Source organism: Strix aluco, chromosome W (genome assembly GCF_031877795.1).
Source record: "Strix aluco isolate bStrAlu1 chromosome W, bStrAlu1.hap1, whole genome shotgun sequence".
Lineage (NCBI taxonomy): Eukaryota > Metazoa > Chordata > Aves > Strigiformes > Strigidae > Strix > Strix aluco.
The window spans coordinates 27,581,154-27,600,387 of NC_133970.1; the positions used below are offsets into that span (position 1 = coordinate 27,581,154).

Below are 19,234 nucleotides of genomic sequence, written 5' to 3' on the forward strand. Positions count from 1 at the left end.
GTACAATTATTGCAATAACACATTTAATAAGCTTGTTTACATTAGCAAATTACTAAATTACCATTTGCTTCCACAACTGAGAAATTGATATGCTTAGCTACATCAATGAATTCACAAAATGCACATTTTTAAACACGAACCTCAGGTTTCTGGTTTTAACTATTTGGCTCTTTCCATTTATAATGTTGCAGCACAAACTCAATACACCTTCTTGTCAATGGTCAACACAACTGCAGTGCAAAAATATAATCCCAATTCATGTGCATATTCAAAAAATTGGGAAGCTGGTAGAAATTAATGAGCTTTTACGGAAAGAATTTCAGTATGCATTTTTGTATAAAATGCTTCATTGCAATTGCATTGCAATATATTTTAAATCTACCATGCAAATAGATTTTGCACATTTTTTTCTTTTATATTTGCATGATGCATATTAAATATTGCAGAAGTCTTATAATATAGAACATATAGCTTCTATGAGTATCTTTTTGTTCTGTTATCAGAGTTTTAAACAGGGCAACATAACTAAAATAATTATTATATTTGTATGACGATGTTCATGGCGATAATGGGGTTTATTTTATTTATACAATGGTATAACACATCTTTTCATACCTAAAAACTGTTGATGATGTTGACTTTGGGCAATCATAGTTTGTTCAGCAGATGTGCCTGTCTGTTGACCACTTCCTGTGAAACCATCTGCAACTCCATCCACTTTCTGCACAGGCTTGTACCTACAAAATTATCAAGTACAAAATTATTCTTTATGTTCACTTTTTTGTAAGTGCAATATCACTACTGATTTCTCAGTCTCAATATACAGTTTTGCTAGTTCATACACAAGAAAGAAGTAACATCAGAATAATTGTAGTAAGGAAAGGTAGAACATTGACAATGCATTATAAAATTCATAAAGCTGATATCACAGCACAACTACCAATTTCTTGTGGAATTTAGTTTAAAAACTATACCACTAAGACCTAAAGCTCATTTACACTAAACAGAAACACAGTCTTTCCTTTTCCAAAGGACTTGCCTTCCCAGGAATCAAGTAGCTCAAAAATAAGGTTTAATCACCTTAAGAAGGGCCATGCATCTGTTTGGAGACAAAGGAATTTAAATAATTTTAAAATGTAACAAACTTCTCATGAGCTCAGAAGGTCTGAGAAGTCTACTTGGACTTAAACTAAGTATCTGAACCAGGCGAGGTTTAGACTTGATATTAGGAAGCATTTCTTTACCAAGAGAGTGGTCAAACACTGGAACAGGCTTCCTAGAGAGGTGGTTGATGCCCCAAACCTGTCAGTGTTCAAGAGGCATTTGGGCAATGCCCTTAATAATATGCTTTATCTTTTGGTCAGGCCTGAAGTGGTCAGGCAGTTGGACTAGATGATCATTGCAGGTCCTTTCCAACTGAAGTAAACTATTCTATTCTATTCTATTCTATTCTATTCTATTCTATTCTATTCTATTCTATTCTATTCTGTTCTGTTCTGTTCTAAACTCTTCATCAGTCAAGTCACAAAAGCTTTTATAAAGGATAAAAAGGTCAAAGATACAAATCCTTGTTTGGATGGTCAGATGTTAAGACCATCACAATGACAGGATGAAGATTCGGCCTGCCATCTCAAACACAACTGAAAATTAATTCTGCCCCAGCTCTTAGTGATAAGAACTTGGAGGCTTTGTCCAGAAATAGCCTTGTAGCCAGAAGAAAACTAGAGAAACCTTGGTACAGTATGCAATGCATATGAACTGTCACTCAAGTCTGAAATTGCACTGTGCAGATTGTAAAGCTTTATATTAACTTTAGAAACGTCGACAAATTCCACTCTGAAAACATTCCTCTTGGGAAGCAGTTGAGTCAGCTGTGAGCATGTTCTCATTTTGATCTTATTAAACAGATAATAGGAATGCCCTGTGTAACTACTCAGGTTTTAGTTTATGAGAAAGGTCCCATAAGAAGCAAGCATCCAAGATCATTCCAGACATATATTTAACTATACAATAACATAGGACATGGGATATACAAGAAGAATGCTTTTCCAGAGAAGGCCTCTTGGCCCAATTAACATAAAGTATGATAACTTTAGGAATGTTAATACTTGGAAACAAAAACTTCTGTCATCGTCTTAATCTCTAGGACTTTTATATGAAGTTTGGTTATTGTAAAGGCCCAGGATAAAATCCCAGGCCTGCTGAAATCAACAGCACAACTGTAAGCAACTTAAAGACTAAAGTTTAATCTCTAGTATCACGGTAGCAATGAACTCTTATGGATAAACTTCTCATCACTTGATAGATCTATTTGCAATCCAAAAACCTCATTTTGTAAGAGTTTTTAACTTTCTTCTCATTATACTTTATCATTGAAAATACCTGGCAGAAGATCAGCTTCTATAAATATTTGCAAATCAAAATCAGTATGTTCACATAGTTCCACTAGTTTCTACAAAATGTATTATTTCACAAACTTTTCTGCTCTTGGAGTAGAATCCAAAGTGCCTTGAATGCATAAAAGTAACAGTCCTTTGAGTTTTTAGAGTTTAGGAAGAACTTTAACAAAACAAAAAAGCCAAGTTAATCCACTGCTGCTAGGAGTCAGGATTATCCTACCACTTGCTCCAATGTCCTTTATCTAAAAAATGTTGGGGAAAAGTCTTAATTCTGGCATTATTACATGTGACATTATAGAAGTCAAATCAGTTTCAACAGCATTAGAAAATAACTTGCAAAATGCAACTGAGGAATGAAAAAAAGAAAATATTATTTTTCAGGTGTTTCAAATGAAACTTGAGCAGAGCTGTTAACAGTTTTAGATTTCCTGTCCTGTAGAGGGTGACATTTCTGCAGTTCAGGCAATGAGAGGCTTCCAGAATTCTTGGCAAAATCCTCTGTTTATACCCAGGTTACTCTTTGGGTTTTTTTAATTACAGACAGGGTAAAATGTTACTACAACTGATTTACACAGCTACTTAATGGAAGAATTTAGCTTTTCAAAAATTATCTGACCCTTTTTCCTATTTCAACTCTGATTTTTCCAATTATTTTTTATAAATGTTTTTCCAATTATTTTTTTTAAATTTTTTAACTACTAAGAGAAGAGGCACTGAAAAAACCCCCTAACCTTTTATAAATATAACAGCTTTCAAAAGATGCTTAGCTTTACTCAAGAAGAATAGAACTTTAATTTTATATAGCTAAATGTAAGCACAATAAAAGTTTGGAGAGTCGTTAGCTAACAACAAACATTCTGAAGTTTTGAAAAGTTATGGAAATCGAACAGAACTAGATCACTGAAATATGAACGTGAAATTAGTTAATTCAAAAACCAATTAAAAATGATGTGCTTTTCTCATTATTAAGATAATTTACAGTAGAACTCCATTGATCCTTCTAATCCTACACACTGTAATTAAACTGAAACTTCCCACTCACTCCTCAGAAAAGTTTAAGAAATTTTGACTAAAATTTGAAAACAGCTAACATTCAATAGTCATCAATAAGATAAAGCAGAAATAGGAGGAATAGGAGAGTACATGCCAAACTTCCTGTTTGGTATTATATGGACAAAAAAATAAGCAAAGCAGTAAGAAAAAAGTAGAAACTATTAAAAAAAGAAAGAAGTCAAAATGGATTGACTAAGACACAAGGCAAAGAAAAAAACCTAAGTTTTTCTGCAAATTTTGTTGCTTCCTTGTAGTTACCGTGCTGACAATATTCAAATCATTACCGAGAGTCTAAATATTTAGTATTACCTCAAAAATCCAATTAATGCACTTATATAATTTATTGGTAGTCTCTGTTTTCATTAAAAATAAGGGCTTATACTGTTCTGGCTTGCTGAAAACAAACTGTAAGGGCTTTAGAAACAGAAAACAAACTAAGCTCTAATAATGTATTAGGGTTTTTTTCTTTCACTTTTATTCACCATAATATTTGGTTTTGATATTACCTTATTTTATTCTTAATCATTTATTTTTGTGAGATACATTTACTATTAAACATCACACGTGTGTTTGACCCAGAACTGATAGATAATTTCAGGGAACTACAGGTCAGTCAGCCTCACCTCAGTCCTGAAAAGGTGATGGAGCAGCTAATCCTGGGAACCATTTCCAAACACATGAAGGACAAGAAAGTGATTAGGAGTAGTCAGCATGAATTCACCAAAGGGAAGTCCTGCTTGACCAACTTGATAAACTTCTACAGTGAAATGACTGGCTTGGCAGATGAGGGGAGAAGCTCATGAAATATGGGCTGGATGAGCAGACAGTGAGATGGATTGAGAACTGGCTGAATGGCTGTATTGGGTTTACGCCACAAGGTTTTGGTAGCGGGGGGGCTGTAGGGGTGGCTTCTGAGAGGAGACACCATAAGCTGCCCCCAAGTCAGACAGAGCCAGTTCCAGCTGGCTCCAAGATGGACCCACCACTGGCCAAAGCTGAGACAATCAGTGACATTCATATCACCTCTGTAATAACATTTAAGAAAGGGTAAAAAATTGCTGCACAACAGCAGCTGGGAGAGAGAATCATAGAATACCAGGTTGGAAGGGACCTCAAGGATCATCTGGTCCAACCTTTCTTGGCAAAAGCACAGTCTAGACAAGATGGCGCAGCACCCTGTCCAGCCAAATCTTACCAGTGTCCAATGTTGGGGAATCCACCACTTCCCTGGGGAGATTATTCCAATGGCTGATTGTTCTCATTGTGAAAAATTTTCCTCTCGTGTCCAATTGGAATCTCCCCAGGAGTAACTTGTACCCATTACCCCTCATCTTTTCCATGTGACTCCTTGTAAAAAGGGAGTCTCCATCTTCTTTGTAGCTATCGTTTAAATACCAGAACATGGTGGTAAGGTATCCCCTAAGCCTTCTCTTCTCAAGGCTGAACAAACCCAATTCTCTGAGTCTTTCCTCATATGGCAGGCTCCCCAGTCCTTTGATCATCTTTGTGGCCCTTCTCTGGACCCTCTCCAGCCTGTCCACATCTTTTTTGTATAGCGGGGACCAAAACTGAACACAGTATTCCAGGTGTAGCCTGACAAGTGCTGGGTAGAGTGGGGTAATGACTTCTTTATCTCTGTTGGTGATGCCCTTGTTGATGCAACCCAGCATCCTGTTGGCTTTCTTTGCTGCTGCAGCACACTGTTCACTCATACTGAGTTTGTTGTCCACCAGGACCCCCAGGTCCCTTTCCACAAAGCAGCTCCCCAGCCAGGTAGATCCCAGTCTGTGCTGCACTCGTGGATTATGTTTTCCCAGGTGCAAGACCTTACACTTGTCCTTGTTGAACTTCATAAGGTTCTTTTTAGCCTACTCTTCCAGCCTATCCAGGTGTTCCTGCAGGGTGCCTCTCCCTTCTGGAGTGTCCACTTCCCCACTCAGTTTGGTATCATCAGCAACCTTCATCAGGGTACACTTGATCCCATCATCGAGATTGCTTATGAAGATATTAAACAGCATTGGGCCCAATATCAATCCCTGGGGGACCCCACTTGTGACAGGTTGCCAGTTTGAAAAAGAGCTATTTACTACCACCCTCTGGCTGCGGCCTGTCAGTCAGATCCCCACCCACTGCACAGACCACTTGTCTAGACCGTAACGCATCAGTTTCTCTAGGAGGAGGCTGTGGGGAACCGTATCAAAAGCCTTGGAGAAATCCAGGTACACAATGTCCACCGCTTACCTCACGTCAGTGGAACAGGTTACTTTGTCATAGAAGGTGATCAGGTTTGTCAAGCATGATTTGCCCTTGGTGAATCCGTGCTGGCTTTTCCCAATCACGTGCTTCATTTGACTTGTTATAGCTCCCAGGAGGATTTGTTCCATAACTTTCCCAGGGACTGAAGTAAGACTGATGGGCCTATAATTTCCTGGATCCTCCTTTAAGCCCTTCTTGTAGATGAGGGTGACATTAGCCTTCTTCCAGTCTTATGGGACATCCCCCAGTCTCCACGACTTCTCAAAGATTATGGAGAGCAGCCTCGCAACAACATCAGTCAGCTCTCTTAACACCCTCGAGTGGATAACATGAGGGCCCATTGATTTGTAGGGGGTCAAGCTCCTGTAATAGTTCACATACCAACTCTTCCTTCACTGACAGTGGGTCTGTGTTTGCATCGACCTGGATTTTTGTTCCCAAGGCCTGGGGCTCAACAGTGCTTGTAAAGACAGAGATGTAGAAAGTGTTGAGAACCTCTGTCTTTTCAGCGTTGTTGGTGACTAATTCACCTCTCCTGTTTAACAGCGGGCCAATATTTTCCTTCTGTTTCTGCTTACTGTTTATGTACCTGAAGAACCCTTGTAGCTTTTGACATCTCTGGCCAATTTCAATTTGAGCTGAGCTTTTGCTTTTCTAACTGCATCTCTGCACGCCCTGGCAATGCCCTTGTAGTTCTCAATGGGCATTCATCTGCTTTTCCATCTCTGGTACACTCTTTGTATGAGGAAGCAGAATGTAGAATGATGTTTTAATTGGGGACGACCCACCAAGTAACAGAATGCTAGAACATTAAAGTGAGCTTGGAAAACCAGGATAAAAACAGGTATTTCATATAAAGCTTAGAAAAACAGATAGGAACGATGCCTTCTAGAGCTTGAATTTATTTTGCTTGGGAAGTTCAGTTTATGAGCATTATAATCCACAATCGCCTATCTCATACAGTTTATTTCAACTAAGGTTCAAAAGCTTATTACAAATACAGTGGTGGCTCCTGCAATGAATCCTACCAGACAAGACTATAAATCTTTATACCCTGATGACAAGCCAGATTTATGTTTACAAAATCCTCCTAATTGGTTTGAAGGCTGAGACTTCCTGTCCTAGCTGGTTCTTTGGTTGAGACTGAGTGGGTTTAGTTCCAGCACACATCTGGTAGAGAAGGAGCTGTAAAAGACATCTTCTCTCATCCTGACTGACAGAATTTGGTCATAGTAATAGATTCTTTTTCAGCAACAGTGTTACCAGAAAGAATGTTCAGGATTCAGCCTCTGTTATTGTTAATATGAATTAAAGTAGCTTAATCATTTAAATAATAAATGGAAGTTTAGTTCAACCTCCCCACAGTGCTGTAATATAGATCCCATAGCATACAATACGGCAGAAATGGTGGAGATTCAGGGAAATGCAAGGTATTGTAAGAAGACAGCAGAATAAGATGGGTTACATATCCAACTACCATTTTTATTACTTCAGCAAGGTGATTTTTCTGCACAGTGTTGATATTATCAAGTAAGTGACATTCTATATCAAGTTATTTTAAATGTACTTAATTTGCCTCACCTCAGGCAATGACTTCTAATGTGTAAAAAGGCATATAGCCCACAACAATCTAAACTGTGCCAAAAGCCATCACAAATATAAAGCCAATTTTTATTCCACAAAGGAACCAAGGCAGTCAAACCTTTATCCATTTCTAGCACTGTTGGTATGCCAAATAGAGTTGCTGTGTTGATGCTGTTATTCCTGATCTTATTCCAGATTTCACTAAATACCACTGTATGTATTATTCCCCAGTAACTAGATTAGCCTAACAGTATTAAAAGAGAAAACAAAAAAAAATCTTGACTACAATGTAGTGCTGTTGACAGTTTATTCTGAACATTTTTATGAACAGAACTGTTTTCCCAAGGAAATACTATGCACCCAAAATCTGTAGCTGTCTTCACTACTAAAGTTTTGGGCATAGTCAGACATACTTTCACAGATCTAGCTGGAGTGGTGTTTAAAAAGATGTTGTCTGTCCCAAGCTCTTCTCTCTTTCCAGATGGAAGTTGCTGTTCCCCACAGTGGGTGGGATGTGAGTACAGATGATATGAGTACAACTAGCATATTTCTGAGACAAAACCAACCACCTTTGCTCAAACTAGCTGAAAGTAGTTTGTACTAATATCTTTGTTCCGTAGCTTAGGAAGTCCTTAAAGCTTCCTAAGCTGTTGTAGTAGCTTAGTTAGAGGAACAAGAAAACAAGTGGATGATGATGGGCATTTATTGAATTATAGAATATTATAATAGAATAGAGATATAGAATTATAGAGATAGAGGTTGGAAGGGACATCTGTAGGTCTCTAGTCCAACCTACCCCACTCCCCAAGCATGGCCCCTATTTGTGTTTGACATCCTCATGGGGAAAAAACTTCCTAATATCTAAGTGGAATTTCCCATGATTCAGCTTGTGCCCACTGACTCTTGTCCTTCCTTCTCTTCTGAAGGCTAAACAATCCCAGCTCTCAGCCTCTCCTTTTATGTCATATGCTCCAGCCCCCTGACCATCTTGGTGGCCCTCTGCTGGGCTCACTCCAGTATGTCAATGTCTTTCTTGTACGGGGGAGCCTAAAAGTGGACACAGGACTCCAGTTGTAGTCTCATCAGTATTGAATAGAGGGGGGGAAAAAATCACTTCTCAACCTTCTGCTAATACAGCCCAGGATGCAGTTGGCCTTGACCACAAAGGCACACTGCTGGCTCATATACTAGTTGTCCACAAGGACCCCAGGTCCTTTTCTGCAAAGCTGGTCTCTAGCCAGTCAGCCCCCAGCCTGTACTGGTGTATGGAGTTGTTCCATCCCAGATCTGGGAAATTTCCCTTTGTTGAACTCAATGAGGTTCCTGTCAGCCCATTTCTCCAGCCTGTCGAGGTCCCTCTGAGTAGCAACCCTGCCCTCCAGTGTATCAACTGCACCCCCAATTTGGTATCGTCCAGAAACTTTCAGAGTGTGCACTCCATCCCATCATGCAAGGAATTAATAAAGATGTTAAACAGTATCAGCCCCACTATCAGTCCTTGAGAGGCCACTGGTAATCAGTCAATTGTACCACTGATCACAACACTGAGCATGATGGTCCAGCCAAATTTCCACCCACCTCATTGTCCACTTATCCAGTCCATATTTCACAGATTTGGCTATAAGGATACTATGAAAGACCATGTCAAAGGCCTTGCTGAAGTCGAGGTAAACAACATCCAATGCTCTCCCCTAGTGCTCAAAGTCTGTCATTCTATCATAGAAGGCAATAAGGTTGGTCAGGCACAATTTGCCCTTGGTAAACCCATGATGGCTGTTCCCAGCCACCTTCTTGTCCTTTCTGTGCTTGGTCATGGCTTCCAGGAGGGTTTGTTTCATAACTTTCCCAGGGACTGAGATGAGGCTGACCAGCCTGTAGGTCCCTGGATCCTTCCCCTTGCACTTCTTGAAGATGAGTGTAACATTTGCATTTTCCAGTCATCAGGAAACTTTTTTGACCACCATGACCTTTTAACATTGATAGAGCACGGCCTTACAATGGCATCGGCCAGCTCCTTCAGCCCCTTTTGCATCCTGTCTGGTCCCATAGACTTGTATATGTCCAACTGGCTTAAGTGTTCTCTAACTATATTGTTCTCTACTGTGAGTAATGCTTCACTCCCACAGACTGCTAGGAGGCTCAGGGGACTGAGAGGTCTTAGGGAAGTACTTACTGGTGAAAATTGAAGTAAAAAAAAAGGCACTGAATATCTCAGCCTTTTCCACGCCATTGGTCACTAGGTCTTCTGCCCTACGGAATAACAGGCCCACATTTTCTGTAGCCTTCCTTTTGCTGCCATGATACCTATAGAAGCTCTTCTTTTTGGCCTTCATATCCCTTGCTAGTTCCAACTCCAGTTGAGCTTTGGTTTTCCTAACTTCATCCTTGCACACTTGAGCAATGTCTCTATGTTTCTCCTGAGAATCCCATCCCTGCTTGGTCTGCTCATATCTGCCTCATCTGTTTACAAATAGATTGCACAAATACTGTATAAGCATTTGGGCCCCCTCTATTAGAATGTGTTCTCTAGGCAGAATCTAGATCTGCTAATAGGTTGTACCTAACATTTCCAAGCACCTATTTATTAAAAATAAATTATCTTTAGTGAAAGCAGAGGAGTGATGTACTCCTTACCTTCTTTCATGAAGTACTGGTGGCAGAAGCATTTTTATAACCCTTGAGTCGTTAGAGAAGAGAGGGCTACCAGTAGAACAGTTGTGAATGGGAACAGCTGAATATCGTATGCACTTTAGAAGAGAGGTTCATAAACTGATTCTTTGCAGAAATTGCAATTTGAGGTTGTATTGCCTTTCATGGATGTTGAAAGTCTGCACAAGCAGCTGCTATAACACCCCATTGATTCAAATGACAGACACAAAGAAGGGGATACATTGTGGGGTTTTTTATTGGCTTCAACACAGGCAGTGAATTTGTGGCCCACGTGAATGACAAAATATATAATTTCACCACATCTGTTCAGATTGTTAGAAACCACTTTGCCCAGCTAATTCATCTGACTTTCAGCAGAGTTTCTGGAGTTCAGAGTAAGTTTGTTTTTTTCTTTCTACGGTATTGACTTCCCTTCCTCCCCAGGTTCCAGCCAAGAGAATCAAACAGCCAAAACTAAGAGGTGCATTGAACAACCTGCTAAGAGAGAATGAATTGGTTTGAGCCCTAAACTGGAGGCCCATATTTCATCAGTGAAAAGGGTTCAGGGCTAGAGTGGCATGGCCTGCTCTCCAGTATCTCAGTCATGGATCTTATTACCAGCTTCAGAATCACAGAAAAGAGACTTTTACCTAGTGTTCCCAGCATGACACCAAATTAGTTTCAGGTTCATAGCAAGTGGGAAGGATGTCACTTGTGTTAGGGGTTGCCAAATCTGGTAGCTCAATGGAGGCAAGGCTGCTGCAGCACCATGCCCCTAGGTCCAACCAGTAGTGAGGCTGAACATGTAGTCCCATTAGGCACACACACAAACACACATATACAACATATATATACATATATATATATGGCCAGCCACACAGATCAACACAGACAAAACCACTCATCAGTCATGCAAAGACAAACAAGACCAGTGGTTTCATCCTGTTTCCTCTCTCTGGCTGATCAGGATGAAGATCCTTATGACATGGGAGTCTATAAGAGACTGCACCGAACTATGATCTCAAGAGAAATAACTTGATGGGGAGCAAAATACTGAACTATAATGTGCAGAAAAGTAAAACACCCACTAAATTACTGTGATATTTCACAACATCTTTAAACTATAATAATATAATTTCAGTATAACAATGTTCAATATAACTATAACTTCACCTTCACACCCAGAGCTCTGTAGTCATTCCTGATCCACCATTAAAAATGTACCATCTTGTACAAGTAGGTGACAGCCAACACCTTTCTAAACAGTGAATTCCAGGCCTCAGAAAGCCCTTTGCATTTATTGTTCAGGTTTGTTACTCAGAAAATAAGTTTTCTTTTGTGTGTAAGAGAACTCTTTTCTATATACCTTACTGTTTCTAGAAAAGGTAGGGCCCTTAAGTGTCTTAAGAGGAAAATATTAAATATTTTTTGAACTACTGCTTTGTCTAATATTATTTAAAAGAAAAGATGAAAGAAATATCTCTAATTGTTATTTTAACTTGCCTGTGATAAAGACAGCAGGACTCTGAAAAGGCTACAAAAGCCCATCCAGGAATTTTGACATATGTTTTGTCAATAGATGCAGCAGCTAGCCAAGATTGTTTACTGCACAGTAGAAGAGGAAAACATTTCTCATACACTCTAGATTATTGTCTTGGATCTGTACAATAATAATAACAACTATGAAATTGTTGATTCTCTCCAGGTTTCTAGGTTGGCTTATCATAGTGTTTCAGAGATGTGCATTAACTTATCTTTACCAATATTAATTCCTGAAAATGTGATTATATACAGCCTACTTTACAAGAACAGACCACTTTTTCAGTTGTGAAGAGCACTACAAAGATAAAAATAAAGCATAAATATACAGCAAGTGGTTAAAACCAGTGTGATTTTTCCTGTCTGTCTTTCATCAATGATAAAAGAGTTCCATTCACACAATACAGCAAATGTAAAAAGGTATAAGATCATTCAGTTAGTGATATTGTCTGACTTCCTCTGTTGTACTTGAGTTCTTTCTTTAAAGCTATTTTCTTCTTAGATGTAGTCAACATAATCTCTTCCTTTTATACAATTAGCACTGACCCAATAATGCAAAATTAATTAATCCTAAAGGGGCATTATCATCTTGGTTTAGACCTACGTATCTCATTTTGAAAAAAGTAATGATAGTGAAAGGGTTTTTATGATGTTGTAACAATGGGGGAAAACATTTGAGGGTTCAAGACTCAGCAGGAGGCTTCAGGCCATGATTTAACATCTGGATAACCCTTTCATCACAAGGAATTTGTAGTAGTCTTCCCTCCATGCCATTTCATTTATGTTATCTGGAAGTTGATGACTGTGGACTTAAAGATACCTATTAAACTTTTCATTATCCTGATAACAGAGTTATACCTGGGATCTTGGGAAATTGCCGCAAGGCATATATTTTTTAATCTCAGTGTCAGTCTTGGAAGTAGACTGTATTTGCATTAAATGAATGATTGGATAACTTGATCAGCTGAGAATGCTGGCGGTTGATTTTTATTAATTCCTATTCAGTTGGGATAAGATAGCACCCTTCCTTTTTTCCTCTACGTTAAGTAAAATGGAACTGGTGCAGAGGGGTCTTCAGCACCATTTTGATTTTTACCAGGTCCAGGGACTCCCCTCTCTCGCTGCATGGGGAGAAAACAGAAGGAAGGCAAGAAGACTCGTGGATTGAGATAATGACAGTTTAATATGGAAAGCAAAAGCTGCATATGCAAGCAAAGCAAAAAGACAAGTTCATTCACTACTCATTGGCAGGCAGATGCCTAGCCACTTCCTGGAAAGCAGGGCCTCAGCACGCATAACGGTTGCTTAGGAAGACAAATGCCATTACCATGAACATCCACCCTTCCTCCTGCTTTCCCCAAGCTTTTATTGCTGAGCATGGTATGGTACGGAATATCCTTTTGGTCATTTTGGGTCAGCTGTCTTTACTATGTCCCTTCCCAACCTCTTGCCCACCCCCAGCCTACTCAATGCAGGGAGGCAGGGGGGAAGAGAAAAAGCACTGACACTGTGCAAGCACTATTCAGCAACAGCCAAAACATTGGTTAGCTACAAATGCAAAACACAGCACCATATAGGCTGCTATGAAGAAAGTTAACACCATCCCAGATAGACCAAGTACAAAGGTACCTTAACCCTTTTCCTCATTCTGTGGTTTCTATGATATTCATTTCAGAAGCGCAACGTGAGAAGTCTTCTCACATGCATTTCACGGAATCAAGTCACATCAGTGCCTTAAGAGATGTCTGTGGAGAAGGGAAAGTAGACTGAGAAAGGGAACTGAGAGAAAGATGGAATTTGAGCTGTTAGCAAAATTCAAGAAAGGAAGGAAATATTGAGCCACAATTTAAATTTTGTTGGCAGTTATTTGGCCTGGGTCCTGTGTAACAGGAGACTGAATTCCAGCAAGCTCTAACAGCTGCTAACAAGCTTTGTCAGCTGTTCTTGATCAAAGGGTACTTTGTGCTTTTTGTTTCTAGATGACTCCTGATTAGGGAGGGTCAAACACACTTTTGGTATGGTGCTAGGGAGGATTAAGTGCTGGGCCTAGAATGCAATGAAGACAGTAGTTTGTGCAGAACTTAACACAGAAGGGTTCCAGAAACTGTGCTTAAAGCAGTGTACGTATGCTCATTAATGTATTGGGTCTGTGTGGGATGGAGTAAACTTTCCCCATAGCAGCCCTCATAGTGCTGTGCTTTGTATCTAGAAAGGTGTTGATATCGCACCAGTGTTTTAGTTACCTCTGAGCAGTGCTTGCGCAGCATCAAGGCTGTCTCGCCAACATCCCCCCCTCACCCAAATGCCAATAGGCTGGGGGTGGGCAAGAGGTTGGGAGGGGACATAGCCAGAACAACTGACCCAAGCTGACCAAAGAGCTATTCCATACCATATTGAAACAAAGAGCTTCACTCAACAGTCAGTATTCAGTATAACTGTTAAGCAGGTATTCTTTATTCGCAGTGCTGGGCAGCACCGGGGATCGCTCCACCACAAGTGCTGCACTTACTAACAAAACTCTCTGAGTAATATACACAAAAAGCATACATATGCATTAGATTTCTTAGAAAAGGCAGTCTTATGCTAATGGGTTCTCAGAATTCATTTACACAGTCTGAGCATGCGTAGTAAAAATAGAGTGAGGGTCTTCTCCCCTCCTTCGGGGTCCACACAGCCTTTCTCACACTGTCCGCTAGTGAACTTTAGGTTTCTGGTGTCCATATATGGTTACAGAGTTACTTCATCCGTCCTTCAGCTCCTGTTTGTTCCAGCTTTCAGCACTTATCTTGACACTGGCGTCTTCTTAGGCCCTTGTTTTCTTTAGGTTCCTGCTATTAGGGATGTACTCAGGGAGCTTTTCAGACTGTCCAAGGTCTGTCTTATCTTTACTAGGCAAGGAGTTAAAGGTTTCAAAACATCTTACAAGTGGGTAACGACTACGGAGGGCAGTTAGGAAAAAGTATAAATGAAATTATATACATTACAGTAAAATACAGGAGAAATACAGGAAAAAATAAAAGCTAGTAAAATACAAGTGATGTCTAACGTTAAAAATAAATGTCTTATATTACAGGTCCCTGTACATTAGCAATTGCAAGTATACTTGTAGCAACTTCCCTTCAATATGATGTCATGCTCAGCAATAAAAGCGAAGAGAAAGGCGGGGGGAAGCATTCGTTATTAAGGTGTTTGTCTTCCAAAGCAACTGCTATGCATACTGAGGCCCTACTTCCCAGGAAGTGGCTGGACATTGCCTGCTGATGGAAAGTAGAGAATAAATCTTTTGTTTTCCTTTGCTTCCGCACGTGGCCTTTGCTTTTCTTTATTAAACTGCCTTTATCTTGACCCATAAGGGGTTTTTTCCATCTCATTTTCTCCCCCCCACCCTGTCCTGCTGAGGAGGGGGAATGACAGAGTGGCTTGGTGGGCACCTGGTGGCCCGTCAAGGTCAACCCACCACAGGTGATGATGTGCCACAGGGCTAGATCCCCAGCACCTACTACAGCAACTATTTCTGGAGCATTAGAGGCCTTAACTCATATCAAGCTCCAGAGGAAGAATACAGCTCTCTAGGTCTTGGGTTTCAGGGAGAGACTGGACCCTCTTGCTGGGGCTGGGGCAATGGAAGATGGTGTCCCTGACTGCAGAAGATGTGTGCTGGTGGAGGGACTGTATTGTCAATTAAAGGTGCTGTGGGAAGAAGTCAATAAACTGCACAACATGAAAGATGATAAGGAAGAGATGAACTGGACCTTCTTCAAGACCCTGCAGATAGGAGCATGAACCTCCAACTGCACTGAAGAAGGGGCAGTCAGACTCTGTGCTTATTGGGTTGGGAAATAGAGGCTCCAATGATGGTGAGGGTTGGAAGTTTGTGATTTCTGGCAGCAGGAGGATGGCTCTTCCTCCAACTGCAGATTCGCATCTGTAGAATGGTTTTAGTGCTTTGGTAGCAGATGAGCATCTGGAAGCTCTGTCCAATGAAGCAGTTGAGCCTGAACTACTCTAGAGCATCAGCAGGAGGAGCTGTAAGAGATAGTAGTGATTGACTCCCTGCTGCAGGAGACAGAAGTCCCCATCTGCCAACTTGACCTGCTGTCTAGGGAGATTTGCTGCTTGCCATGCACTCAGATCCAGGGCACCATGAAGAGACTGCTGAGGTTTGTCTGGCCCTCAGACTATGATCCCCTGCTGCTTATACTTGTGGGCACCAGCAATACTTCCAAGGGAGATCTGGAGCATATCAAGTGTGACTACATGGCTCCGGGGGAAATGGTCAGGGCATGGGGACCCAGGTGGTGATCTCCTCAATTCTGCTAGTGAAAAGGTTTGAAGAGGACTAGATGGGTCAAAATCTGTTTATGCAGCTGGTGTTGACAACAGGACTCTGGATTTTATGACCATGGGGACATCAAGGATTGCTTGGAAGAGATGTTATTTATCTGATGAAGTGGGGCAAAAAAACATCTTTGGCAATAGTCTGGCCAACCTGGTGAGGAGAGCTTTAAACAAGGAATGATGAGGGAGGAACGATCAAGTGAGGAAGTGATAGACTGGGTTGGGAAGCTGTATTGGGTTTGCGTGGCAAGGTTTTGGGGGGGGGGGGGGGGGGGGGGGGGGGGCCGCTACAGGGGTGGCTTCTGTGAGAAGCTGCCAGAAGTTTCCCTGATGGCAGATAGAGCCAATGCCAGCCAGCTCTAAGATGGACCCACCACTGGCCATGGCCGAGCCAATCAGTGACAGTGGTAGCGCCTCTATGATAACCTATTTAAGAAGGAGGGGTAAAAAACTGCCCAAGAGAAAACTGCAGCCAGAGAGAGGAGTGAGAATATGCGAGAGAAGCAACTCTGCAGACACCAGGGACAGTGAAGAAGGAGGGGGAGGCTCCTGGAGCGGCATTGGTGGGCACATGGCATCTAGCCAGGGTCAACCCACCACAATCAAAAAAAATCAGTTTCTTGTCTGCACTCTTTGCTTCTGTGGTGGGCTGACCAAGCATCTCTAACACTCCCCCTCCTCAGAAGGATGAGTGGAGAAAATATGGTTTAAAAGCTCACGGGTCAATATAAGGACAGGGAGAAAACAGAAGGAAGGCAAGAAGACTCGTGGATCGAGATAGTGACAGTTTAATATGGAAAGCAAAAGCTGCATATGCAAGCAAAGCAAAAAGACAAGTTCATTCACTACTCATGTCTCCCATGTGTGGGACCCCATTTTTTAGATTTGTTCTTATCTCTCATTATCCAACTCTGTTTGATTGGCAATAAATTAATTTCCCCCAGTTGAGTCTGTTTTTCCTGTGATGGTAATTGCTGAGTCATCTCCCTGTCCTTATCTTGACCCATGAGCATTTCATCATACTTTTCTCCCCCTGTCCTGCTGAGCACCTTGGTGGGCACTTGGCAGGCAGACAAGGTCTACCCACCACAATAGCCAGGCCCAGACGGTGGTGATCAGTGGCAAAAAGTCTAGTGACTAGCAGTGTACCCCAGGGGTCACTACCGGGTCCAGTCCTATTTAACATCTTCATTAATGACCTGGATGATGGGGCAGAGTGTACCCTCACCAACTTTGCAGACAGCACCAAAACTGGGAGAAGTGGCTGATACTCCAGAGGGTTGTGCTGCTTTCTGAAAAGGACCTGGGAGTCCTCGCGGACAGCAAGTTGAACATGAGCCAGCAGTGTGCCCTTGCTGCAAAGAAGGTGAATGGTATCTTTGGCTGCATTAGGCAAAGCATTGCCAACAGGTGGAGAGACATGAGCCTTCCTCTCTACTCAGCACTGGTGAGGCCACACCTGGTGTATTGTGTCCAGTTCTGGGCTCCCCAGTACAAGAGAGACATAGACATACTGGAGAGAGTCCAATGAAGGGCCATAAAGATGATTAAGAGACTGGAGCATCTCTCCTATGAGGAAAGACTGAGAGCTGGGACTGTTTAGCCTGGAGAAGAGAAGGTTCAGGGGGATCTCATGAATGTATATGAATACCTGAAGGGAAGGTGCAAAGAATACGGAGCCAGGCTCTTTTCAGTGGTGCCCAGTGAAAGTAGAAGAGGCAATAGGCACAAGCTGAAACACAGGAGGTTCCCTCTGAACATCAGGAAACACTTTTTCACTGTAACAGTGACTGAGCACTGGAACAAGTTTCCCAGGGAGGTGGTGGAGTCTCCCTCCTTGGAGATATTTAAAAGGGGGTTGGACAAGATGACCTCCAGAGGTCCCTTCCAACCTCAACCAATCTGTGATTTTGTGATTCTGTGAATTCAATTATTTAAATATCCTGGCATTTCCTTGCCATAAACCATCTAGCAGCAGTATGTCAAAGGCAGTTCCAGTTGGAAGTCTGAGCCATACAGTAGTTCCAGTTGAAAGGCAGGGCTATTACCTATATAGGTGAGGCAAGTCCCTACCTGTGCATTTCTTCTCTTCTATTCTAGCACAAAGGTGCTTTAAATCTCTTGATCTGTGTCTGTTGTGTCCAAGCTACTGTCTCAGCTAGGAGATGGGACTGTTATCAACAGTCATGTGTAGTTTATATTTACTATTTTTTTATTTCTTATTGGAACAGAGAAGTAGTACTCCCATAGCTCATGTTGACCGCAACTGGGACTCAGCAACTAGGAGCACCACCTTTGAATTAGCTCAATGATTGTTGCCACTGAACTGAAATTCATGCCTGAAATCTCAGACCCTGAATTCAGGCCCATGTCAAACACCAAACACAAGCATACCTCTAGCAGGTCTTTGGATATATTCATGTTTGTGGTGGGTTAGCCTTGGCTAACAGTGAAACTCCCACTCAGCCACTCACACACACACACACACCCCCCCCCCCCCCCGTCACTGCCCCCTCCCCCCCCCCCCCCCCCCCCCCCCAGTGGGTCAGGTGGAGAAAATAGGAAGAACAGGAGCAAGAAAGTTCCTGGGTCAAGATAATGACAGGAGATTGCTTAACAATTACCGTTGTGGGCAAACCAGACTCAACTTAGGTAAAATTAAGTTAATTTATCACCAATTAAAATAAAAATGTAATTACTAATTCGGGTAGCAGGAAACAAAAAGACAAATATTAAAACACCCTCCCTCCTTTCCCAGGCTCAGTTTCATGCCTTCATTCCAGACTCCCCTTCTCCACACCTTGTTATTGCCACAGGTTACATGCAGTCCCTTCAGTGAGGCAATGAGCAGCTCAAGAGGGAGGGTGGGAGGGTGTTATGGTCATCGCATCGTTTAAACCCGTCTGTCAGCCAAACACCACACAGTCGCTCGCTCACTCGCCCTCCCTCACCCAGGGGATGGGGGAGGATATTGGAGGGGTGAAGGTAGTGAGACTCGTAGGTTGAGATAAAAACAGTTTAATAATTGAAATAAAATAAAACAATAACAATAATAGAAAGTATAAATGGGTAATGCACAATGCAATTGCTCACCACCCGCCAACTAATACCCAGCCCATTCCTGGCTAACAATCGTGACATACCAAGATCCCACAATCACAATCCTGGAAGCGAGAGAGAACCCCCTCCTTCCCGGCCTACCCTCCTTTATATACTGAGCATGATGTTACATGATATGGAATATTTCATTGGCCAATTTGGGTCCACTGCTCTGGCTGTGCTCCCTCCCAGCTTCTTGTACACCTGCGCACGGGCAGGACATGGGGAGTTGGAGAGTCCTTGGTTTCTTAGCAACAACTGAAAACACCAGTGTATTATCAACATTCTTCTCAAACCAAATCCCATACTGAATTCAA

At 41.7% G+C, this 19,234-nt stretch overlaps 1 protein-coding gene across 1 annotated transcript in view; it reads right to left on the reverse strand.

Annotated features, from left to right (window-relative positions):
* LOC141917719 (transcription factor RFX3-like) overlaps positions 1 to 19,234 on the reverse strand; it is a 207,214-nt gene that overhangs the window by 31,484 nt on the left and 156,496 nt on the right. The window contains 1 exon segment of the mRNA XM_074811130.1: positions 616 to 737. Within this exon segment, the coding sequence (XP_074667231.1) occupies positions 616 to 737 (122 nt within the window).